Source organism: Alligator sinensis, unplaced genomic scaffold, assembly GCF_000455745.1.
Source record: "Alligator sinensis unplaced genomic scaffold, ASM45574v1 scaffold130_2, whole genome shotgun sequence".
NCBI lineage: Eukaryota > Metazoa > Chordata > Crocodylia > Alligatoridae > Alligator > Alligator sinensis.
The window spans coordinates 3,741,569-3,751,916 of record NW_005841913.1 but is presented as its reverse complement, the minus strand read 5'-3'; the positions used below and the strand labels follow the sequence as shown (position 1 = coordinate 3,751,916).

General features: G+C 37.7%; 2 protein-coding genes across 2 annotated transcripts in view; both read left to right on the top strand.

The window, feature by feature from the left end:
* The first annotated feature begins 1,087 nt into the window (after nucleotides 1–1,087).
* On the top strand, nucleotides 1,088–4,135 carry LOC102385497. The gene is made up of 3 exons (XM_006018798.1): nucleotides 1,088–1,103; nucleotides 1,893–3,474; nucleotides 4,119–4,135. The coding sequence occupies exons 1-3, from the start codon at nucleotides 1,101–1,103 to the stop codon at nucleotides 4,133–4,135; spliced, it is 1,602 nt and encodes a 533-aa protein (XP_006018860.1). The 5' UTR covers nucleotides 1,088–1,100.
* Nucleotides 4,136–4,702: 567 nt separating this feature from the next.
* RAD51AP2 (RAD51 associated protein 2) overlaps nucleotides 4,703–10,348 on the top strand; it is a 10,015-nt gene continuing 4,369 nt past the window's right edge. The window contains exons 1-2 of the mRNA XM_006018792.1: nucleotides 4,703–5,919; nucleotides 9,916–9,999. Coding sequence (XP_006018854.1) covers nucleotides 4,821–5,919; nucleotides 9,916–9,999 — 1,183 coding nt within the window. The 5' untranslated portion in view covers nucleotides 4,703–4,820. The remainder of the gene's footprint in view (nucleotides 5,920–9,915; nucleotides 10,000–10,348) is intronic.

Genomic DNA, 10,348 nt, shown 5'->3' with positions numbered 1-10,348 from the left:
AGGGGGAAACACCTCAGAGAGGGGCAGGCAGCCTTACAGAGAGGGTAGACATCTACCTCAGAGAGGGGAGAGAGGGGCTGGCAGCTTTACCAAGGGGGAAACACCTCAGAGAGGGGCAGGCAGCCTTACAGAGAGGGTAGACATCTACCTCAGAGAGGGGAGAGAGGGGCAGGCAGCCTTACTGAGGGGGAAACACCTCAGAGAGGGGTGATCAGAGTGGGCAGCTTTACTGTGAAAGAAGACGTGTTAGTGTGGGGAAAGCAACCTCACTGAACGGACAAAAAGGCAGGAAAAGTTCACTGGGGGCCACCGCTGCCTCAGAGATAGGAGGTGATTGTCTCCTGTATCCCATAATATAAATATCCCACCTTCTCAGCGCATTTTCCCCACCTAGTCAGGTTTCCCTATAGCCATTAAAGTAGCAGAACTGCCGCTTTGCAGTCCTTAAATCACGGTGCTTTGCACACTGCCTGACGCGTGCTTTCAGATGTATTTCCATTGGCAAACCAAGATCAAACCCTATGTGCACACAACCTGAGATGCCCCAGATACTGGAGACCCAGCCTGATGTACCCTGCTTTACCTTACTGAAAGCTAAATTGTGTATAGCATTTAAAGCAATAGCACTTTATCTGCAATAAATGACAACTTCTCCCCCTGTTAAATAAAAAAAAAGGAAAAGTTCATTTTGCCCAAACATGCTCCATGTACTGGGAATATTTAGTTTAAAACAAAGATGCTTTGTGGTCTTTACAGAAAGATGCATCTAGTTAAACTGATTCTGTACATGAATGTATCTGTCATGCAGATATTGTGGAAGATGTAAATATATCTTCCTCATCATCAGATTGTAATGTTTCTGTCACTCGCAATCTTTAGGGTGGTTTTGGAAATGTTTCTCTGAGTTTCCCAATGAATTGTGAATTTGGCATGAATTTTGAACAAATCACCAGGTAATAAAGAGAGCATTGCCTGGGTTTTGTCGACTAGCTTAAAAGGGCCTCCACTCTTGATCCTGACTAACTCAGGATTGTATTATTTGTTTGAAATTCATCGTGATTAGTTTGTGGCAAAATTCAGTGGATAAATGCATTACTAATATGGTAATATTATTAATTATTATGGCGAATTAAGAATTAATTATTATTACTAACATGGCAATATAATAATTAAGTAATAATTAATTATGATTATTATTACAGATATGGTAATATTACTGATATGGTTATATTTTTAAAGCTGCCATTCTCTTGACTCACTGGAAGCCAAATGCTTCCATTTTGGCTAGGTACAGGCATTCAAAAAGCCTGAACGTGAATTGACCTAAGTTACACGGTTTTTGGTAAGTGGTATAGTTTAGATTGGTAGCAAACAGAACGCACATTTGCCCTTTGGTGGCAGGAAGGAGGCAAATCTTAGTCTGGGTTCCACCATTTTTCAACCAGTTTATGTGCGCCAAACATCTGTTGTGTTATGAGTATAGACTGGTTGTGTGTGCTGAACTTCTGTTCTGTCATGGGCGAGGACTGGTTTCCTGTCACTTATACCAGTAAAAGTGTAATGTCTGTACCTGCCTTTATGGTGTCAAGTGTGTCTGATTTGTAAGGAGTTGATTGTTTCTGTCTAAAAAGTCATATGGCTCTGGATCTTTATTTTGCCGGTAAATGCCCATTATGCTATCTTTCATCACCTTTATTTCATATGAGTGATGGATACAGAGTCAATATAAATACAGAAGTGTTTGTTTATCTCCCTTATGGTAGCCTGGTAGTAAAATGATCAGGAGCTTTATAGAAAATATTTCTTAGTCACTTCATTTTGTATGGTTTTTTGTATGCAATATTTTAAAAATTGCTTTTCTTTTAATGTTGGCTTATTTCTTTAAATTTCAGAACTGTCTTATCAAGCTATTTTCTTTTGTGAACATGGAAACCACATGCTGCCAGACATTTCTATCCATGTCATCAGATGAAACCGAAGGCTACCCTCATCCAAAGCGAATTAAGATAGAAAATAGTAGGAAAAGGATAGAGAAATGGGAGCAACATCAGTTAGAGCAAAGAACATTATGTGTGGGTGAACATACATACTCATCAAATGAACCTATATATGTATCAGAAGGATCATATAATTTAAGTCAACATGCTTGGAGATTAGAAAAGGAAAGCAGTGATACCGAAAAGAAAAGTAAGACAAGTCAGTTTACATATTTTAAACCTTGGATTAATGACAAATTGAAATGCAGACTCTTAGAAAATAAACTGTTCACTAAGTCATGGAATCCTGAGAATGCAGACCATAATATTTTAAAAGATGACACTTTATTGAATGAATGTGGACAACTTTCTAGCGCAAGCTTATACAACATATGGAATATTAACAAAAAATGGAAAAGTCTATGTGAAATAAAGTCATTCCAGGGAGAGCCGAGCACAAATATAGACAAAAATAATAACAAGAACAGTGATAATGAACTCAAAGGGAATGCTTCAGTTTCATCTTTAAACACAACCTTGTTTCAGGTGAAAATATCAAGTCAGAAAATTGACACTGATGAAAAGTTGAAAGAACACCAGTTTTTAGATGTTCCATTTTTATGTAGCATTAATTCTGTATACCAAGAAACAGAGAATAAGGACAGAAACAACTGTCTGAAAAAACTGCCCACAGAGGAAAATAATGAGCAACTAGATAATAAAAGAAAAAGAAAATCATTTATACTTCCTATCTTAAACTCTTTTCAGAGTAGACAAACTTTGGAAATCCTCCATTCTAAATTTTTTGTGAATGAGAACATACATAAATTTCCTAGCGTGTCAAATACATTAAATAAAAAAATTCTATCCAGTAATTTGAAAATGCAAGAGAAAAACATTAAAAATCAAACATATGTAATGCAACATGAAAAGGTTTGCTGTTCCCAAAACATCTCTGAGAAAGAAAAGTTGCAAAATGATAACAGTGCTGTGAATGCTTCTTCTGTTTGTTCAAAATGTAATGAATGTAATCATCAATCTATCAATAACCAAGTTCCTGGGTCTTTAGCAGCAGATGTGAAAAAAATGCATGTGGCTAATTTCAGGTACAACTGTGATAATATTGAGCGTGATTTAATGTTTGCTGAAAACAATTTTGAGGGGAAAAAACTTAAAAATTCAGATAGTGGTGAAGAGCAAGAACCAGACAACCTAAGAATTCATACATACATTGGCTCTGGAAAATCTCAAAACAACAGATGTCGCAAGTCTATCAATATTTTGAAATGCACGTTGGGAAAAGTCAGTTGTGAGAATGTGGAGATATTTAATATAAAAAATACAACTATTCCATTGATAACAGAAGTACTAAGGAAAGACGTTTTAAACATAAATTATGATATGGACTATTCTAATTATAATATGCATGTAGAATCAATACTTTCTTCAACAAAAATAATTGACATCAAGCCACACTTTACACATGTTGCAACTGAAGGTAATTGCCCTTATAATCCTGGGCAGGATTTCCTGTATTCAAGAGACATTTGCAATGTATTGACTGGAAAAAAATTGTCAGAACAAAAAATCTGTTTTCATGACATGTTATTTAGAGGTTTCAAAGTATGGCCTTCATATAAAGATGTGCACAAATATCAAGAGGTTGACATTATCATAAGCTGGAATCTTTTGTATGAAATTTTAAAGTCAAAAGTACAATACATCATTTTAGAGGTAATACCAAGTATTTGTAATAACAGTAACAATAGTGATACACAGATTAATATGCAAGCTAAGCTTCTGGAATATAAAAATATGACAACAATAACAAATTGTGCTTCTTTTTTTGGTATTATAAGTGGTTTACATCCAATTGAAGAAAAATGCACACAAGTGGAGAAATATGCTTTATATTGCAGAAAACAAATACAATTTAACATGTCCTTGAATAATAGTTGGACCAAAAACACACAATCTCATCAAATTTACAAAACTTATCCAAGCATACACAAAGAAAATATAAACTGTAAATTAATGAAAAACATAATTTATGAATTGCATCACAACACACATTTCTCTAGAACTATAGCTAAAAAGGAGGATTCCTATGTTCTAACTACAGAAACTTTGTTTCATAAACAGCAAAGAAAATCACCTAAAGGAAAATGTGTTACACAATACTGTCTTTTAACCAATGAGGGTATAGAAATACACAATCCTGTTTCAATGTTTAATAGTGAAGGGAAAGATATGAGCCTGATATTGCCAGATGACAATTTTGATAGCTTTTGCCTGTGGAAAACATTTTGGTGTAATACCATTAAAATACAGGATCTGACGAAAATAAAATTTAGACTGAATTATTTACCTTCTGTTTCACAAATGAAAATTGAGAAGTTAAGTAGGAAATGTTCAAATCTGCATAAGCAAGTGGTTACATTAAAACAGAAGAAGAAACAGAAACAAATCCAAATATACAAGAGTAGCCATTTTATTAGAGAAAAATTGAAAACTTTGCATTTTGTTTTGAGTGAAAATAAAAAATTCAAAACCAGGGTACTCAGAATAAGCTTTACAAATGAAGCTAGATATTTTTTCCCCAATTTTCTGAGAACAACTAAAAAAATAAGCATTGACAAAAAAGACTCTTGCAATTGTAGAGAATTGCCAAGAAATTCCTGTAATCTTGCTACTCAAAAATGTATTTCTTTGATTTTTGACACATATGAAAAAATTCCTCTTAGTACTGATTCTGAGGAATTAGATCAGATTCAATTTACAAAACATGTTAATTCTAACAATGAAATTTGTATTGAAGACAGAAAAGTCTCCAGTTTAACAAATATGTATCCTGTCCCTGATAAATCAAATGATGCTCTTCTTCTCCCTGGATTGCCACCAACAATGGTAGCAACATGTAGCTCTCTGTTACAACAAGGCAGTGAAAGAAACAAAATGGAATATCCAAAAGATATAGATCCCCATATCTACTATTTAGAAAATGAATATAAATATGTAAATTTCCCTGCTAGTGGTATCAATTTTGGAAACATAGGTTTTTCAGGTGATAGACAATGTGACACCTCTGCATTCCACAGTGGTCCTCTTCTGGGTGAGGATAAAATGAAAAAATCTGGAGAGAGTCAATGCAGGATTTCCCTGAGTCAACATACAAAAATCCAATATGAAGAAATTAACAGTATTGTACAATACCCAGCTGTAACAAATTCTACAGTATCTGATAACAGCTTATACTCTAAAACTCAGGGGGAGGAAATGACAACGTTTTCTCTATATGAAGACATTCAGACAGACAGTAATTTTGGCACATTCAATTCAGAGCCAATGACTATGACACAAAATCTTGAATATTTAAATGAGGAGGGAGAAATAAGTGCAAAGCAAAATTACATAACTCAGAAAAATCAAAAACAGACTGAAATGAATGGAAATACAGCAATTGGCTTAATTTTGTCACATTCAGAGGATGAATTTGAAATATGCCATGCTTCAGGAGAAAAATTAAAAACACATTTATCTATAAAGAACAATGGATGCTTGGAAGATGTACAAGATTCAAAAAGAAAAAATATAACTGAATTTGAACTGAAGAGCATATTTGATTTAGTGTTAGAAGAGCTTTGTGTATTTCATGAAATTAGTAAAGAAAATGAAAATAATATATCCAAAGTAGAAACAAACATACAAGAACATTCTTTTGAATTAAATAATTCTGAGGAGATGGAAGAAAATTTTCAAAGCATTTCTCAAAAGAAAGTATGCATTTCCTCTCCAATCTGTGGTATTATAGCAGAGGAAAATATAAATAAGCAAAACCAAAGTTCACTGAAGGAAAAACTAACTAGAAATGGAGGGCAGGAAGAACATGAATCTTGTTCTTCAGATATGCCAGATGAAGAATTGCTTTACACACCTGACGAAGGTAAGCATATGGAATTATTATAAACATATTATCTATTACATTAATAAATACCTGACGGCACCACACTTGTACTCTTCATCAGGGGTGTTACTAGGGACAAAAGGTTCAGGAAGCTTTTTTCCCTGTCATATAGCATCAAATTAACCTAGCTTAGGAAGATTTTTTTTTGTCCATTCTGGAAAGCCCATGTACCATAAGCTGTCGTTGCCCTACTGGACCTGTGCAAGTATCTGTGGGATACTGAGAAGGGATAAGGATCCCAGGTAGGGAGTCTGGTACTGGGAGCCAGCATGGTGGGCAAGGAGAGAGGGATTAGACTGGGAGCCAGCAGTGAAATACTGAAATGACCCAGGAGAGGGTAAGGGGCTAGGTAGGAAGAATGGGTCTAAGTGTAGATAGGGGAGAGGTGGGAAGTTGCAAGAGAAATTAGGATTTGGGCACTGAGCCTGAAGAAGCAGAGTAGGAGTGCCTAGCCAAGAAGACTGAGTTTGTGGTGAAAAGCCAAAGGAGTGAAGTGTTAGACTGGCAAGCAAGTGGGATGGGACTGGAACAAGGAGCTGTTGTGTCGGTAAGGCTGGGACAAGCACAGGCTGGAGAGAACACAGAAGAATGGATAACGCTTGAGGGCAAAGGGCAGAACAATGTCCTTTGTCCGGTAGAGGATGAGCCCCCCTGGAGCCTGGAATGGTAGCAAGGATTCTGGAGGCTCTTCATTCCTGTTTCAGCGAATACTTATCAAACCCACTGGAAAAGTTTGCCCCCTACTCAAGTCCACACAGATCATGAGAGTTGAGTACAATTATCATCCAGTTAGTTTCAATGCTTAAGTCTCTGTAGTGGATCTCTGCAGTGGACTCTGCTGATGAAGTAGGTGGATATCAGTATAATGCCATATAATGGAAGCTGTTTGTTTTTGCTTTAGTTGGCTTTTGTAAAAATGAAGAAACCAGCACCCATACACAAGACAAAAAAATAAGACCAAAGAATGTTATTAAAGCTTCAAAGTCAAGTGCTCAAAAGTTAGGAAGTGTGAGAATTAAAGTTTCCTGTGAAACTTTAATTTGGACATCTGATTTGCATGAATTATGGCACTGAGCTTGATCCAACAAAGGAAGGGCACCTAAAGCAGGAATTAGGTGGAATTGAACTGGGCCCCACTTGGCTGCTGCCTGAAATAGCTAACTATCTTTCTCTTTAAAACTAAAACTTTCTAGCAAATAGTCTTTTGCTTCCACTATGTGTAGTTTGGGGCCTGTGCAGGAGTGGATTGGGGGAAGTGCGGGGGGGAGGCTTGGGATTGAAGATATATCCCTCTTTGATTCCTGCTCCACTGAAAGTTTAGAGTAAACTGCCTGCTATGGGCAGTTATATTTCTATTCTGGTGGACGTGAGGGACTCAAATGATTTCATGGCTTCTTATCTATTTGATTTCTGCTAATTTCTTTATTCCATAGGTGTTAATGACCTTTCACCTTCCTCTAATCAAGGTAGCCTTTCTTCTACAGTTATTCTTTCTGGTATCCACTCCCAGTAATGTTCCTCTGCTCATCCCCCAGCATAGCCAATACAATTGTGCTAATAACCTGCACTGGATGGCTTTGTTCATAGGGGGTTTGAAGTCACAACAGATCAGAGACAGGGAGAGGCAGGGCTAAAAGCAGGATGAGGTGTGCAGCAAAGGCAGGAGGGAGTTGTAAATGTGCAGTGAAGAGGTAAGTTATTGCAGTGACTCCTTCCTTGGTTATTCAGTGCATCTGATGACAGGCAGCGGGAGGCTGAAAGAGTGGTATAAGTAGGGATCTACTTAGAGTGTGCCAAAGCAAAGGAAAAATTGTGAGCATTTGCGGTGCATGGAGCCAATTTCACGTCCCCCTTGTCAAGCGGCCCTACCCTTCACCGCTGCTGGCCGAGCGAAGTCTTCTGTGTGGCCCGACCCCTCGCTGCTGATCGGTAAAAAAGGCTGCCCTTCATGCAGCCTCACCCCTCACTGCTGACTGGCAAAGAGGGGTGGGTCTGCATGAAAGGCAGCCCTCTGCCAATTAGTGGTGGAGGGAGGAGAGGGGGTGATTGCCATCTTGGCTGTTCCTGTTCATGCCAGCAGCTTTCTCCCCCACCCAGTGCGGGCTGCAGGCTGCGAGCTGTGAGGCTGGGCTGCAGCAGCTGCTGGATTCCACTGGGGAGCAAGCATTTTATTTTTAGTAAGTTTTTTCCCAGTGATTCTGCACAAAATCATGGAAACTGTTGTTTTCCATGGTGTTCGCAGAAACCACCGTTTTTCACGGTTTCCACAAACATCGTGAAACTGTGGTTTGAGTAGGTCCTTAGGCATAACCAGGGCAGCATAACTTTGAGCATGAATAGATGAGAGAGGTTTGTCTCTCCAGGCAGGGGTGTTGCGAGTGGATGAAGCAAATCCTTTCGACTGGAGAGGCAAAAAGAAAGGATCTGCAGCCTGGTGATTAGAGCAGTCAGCTGAGAGGGAGGTGGGATTCTTGCATTTTGGTCTTTGCCATAAGGACTCTTTCTGTATTTTATTTGAAATGGTCACTGGATAAAATGTTCCTTGAATAGGGACTAGAAACAAAGACTTCCCCTGTCAGCTGAGTATACTAATCTGTAGCCTACGGGGCACTCTTCTAAGAGATATAGGCTTGAGCCTCCATAGGCTGAGGGAATAGAGCCAAAGTCTCCCATTTCTGAGTGATTCCTCTTTTATATCAATGGTAGATACCAGCTCTACTAGCTGTCTTTCAGTTATATTTTCAAAGAAAAATCTGAGCCATTTCAGAGGTCCCCCTGTGCTTAGTGTTTCCTATTGGCTACCTCTTTGCTAGCTACTGATTTGGATTTCATTCTGAGGCACTATGTAAGAACGACATAACTAAGGGTCAGCGGTGTAACTAGGGGAGATGCCAGGGGTGGACACCTGGCCACGTCCCTACGGTGCTGCTCATTGCTCTGGATTTCCCTCCATAGGTCAGACACCCACAATAGTCACTGTGACAGTTCTGGACTGGCTCGAATACACAATGTTTTATTACATGATTATCTACTCATTTTTCTACAGGACACAGCAAGGAGGACCTACTCTGTTAAGAGCCTCCCTCATTTCCTGTAGAAATTGATACATTTACAGTGAATATGTCAAAGGAGCAGTCTCAAGGAGAAGGATATGAATAATGGCTGACCAGTGGCATCATATTCAGAGTGCAATGCTAGGAATTTTCGGGAGTCTAAGTCTGCTGTGCATCCATAAGAGGCTCTATGGCCCCTACTGTGCATGCTCAGTCTGAGCAACTACAAAATTGCTCAGTCATTCACAAACACGCAGCTACATGACCAGGAAAAAAATTCCCCTAAACACATAAATCCTAAAAATTCTCTGTAGATGACCAAAAAACACCCACTTAGATGACTGGTAAAGAAGTGAACACTACCTTTGGGTACTTATGTGAAACCCTATTGCCATGCATCCCACTTCAAAATAAAACAAAATATTGAATAGCTTCTCATTAATTAAGCTCAGTCCATCAGATGCAATGAATGAAACAGAGTCCGAGTAGCAACAATAGCATGCAATGACCTAACTAAAGATTGTATCATAATTCATATATACAAATATGCTAAAAAAATGCTGCACAGGCAGGCTTACTTCAAGCATTTCCTAACTTTTGAGTGTTTGCTTTTACAGCCTTAATAGCATTCCTTTAGTATAGTTTTCTGTGTATAATAAGGAGTGAAAAGTAGGAAACAGAAGTAAAATATTTTTATCTATGTCTTTCTGGAAAAGGCTGAGTAAAAGAGTAACAAGCAGTGAATAGTGTATAAGCAGAACTGCTTATGCTAGAGAAGCAGAATTTGTGTAATTTAAATGTATTTTTACTTCTCACACTAGTTTACAAACAGCACCAACTGCTACTTTTAATTATCTATATATCTATACATAGCAACCCAATGCTTTGTTTACATTTCTGTTTTAAAATTATTTTGATTCAGCTTGTAAAAAGGTGCACCCATGGAATCCTGTTTTTTCATCTCATTCATTCAAGGAAGAAAATTTCAGTTTACAGAAACAAAGAGGTAAGAACAAAATTGTTCTGCTAGTTATAGAACATATCAATATTAGTATTTTTTTAATGTTTATTTTAATTTGTTTTCATTTTATCCACCTTAGCAATTGTTTTCAATTTCTCTACCTTATTGTTCTTGTCCAGTATTATTTTTCACTTGCAAATGCTTAATTCAAGCCTGGGTAAGTATGGGCTGCATTCTAATAATTAAAATAAAAAGGTTTTTAGTTCTGGCATCCCTCAACCTCACAGCCTTTATGGTGAAGATTATATTCCTATTTCAGTGATTGGTGTGGAGTATCTTTTGCTTCATTTAAGTTTATTATAATTGTACTTCATTAGCATCAGAGCCCCCACTG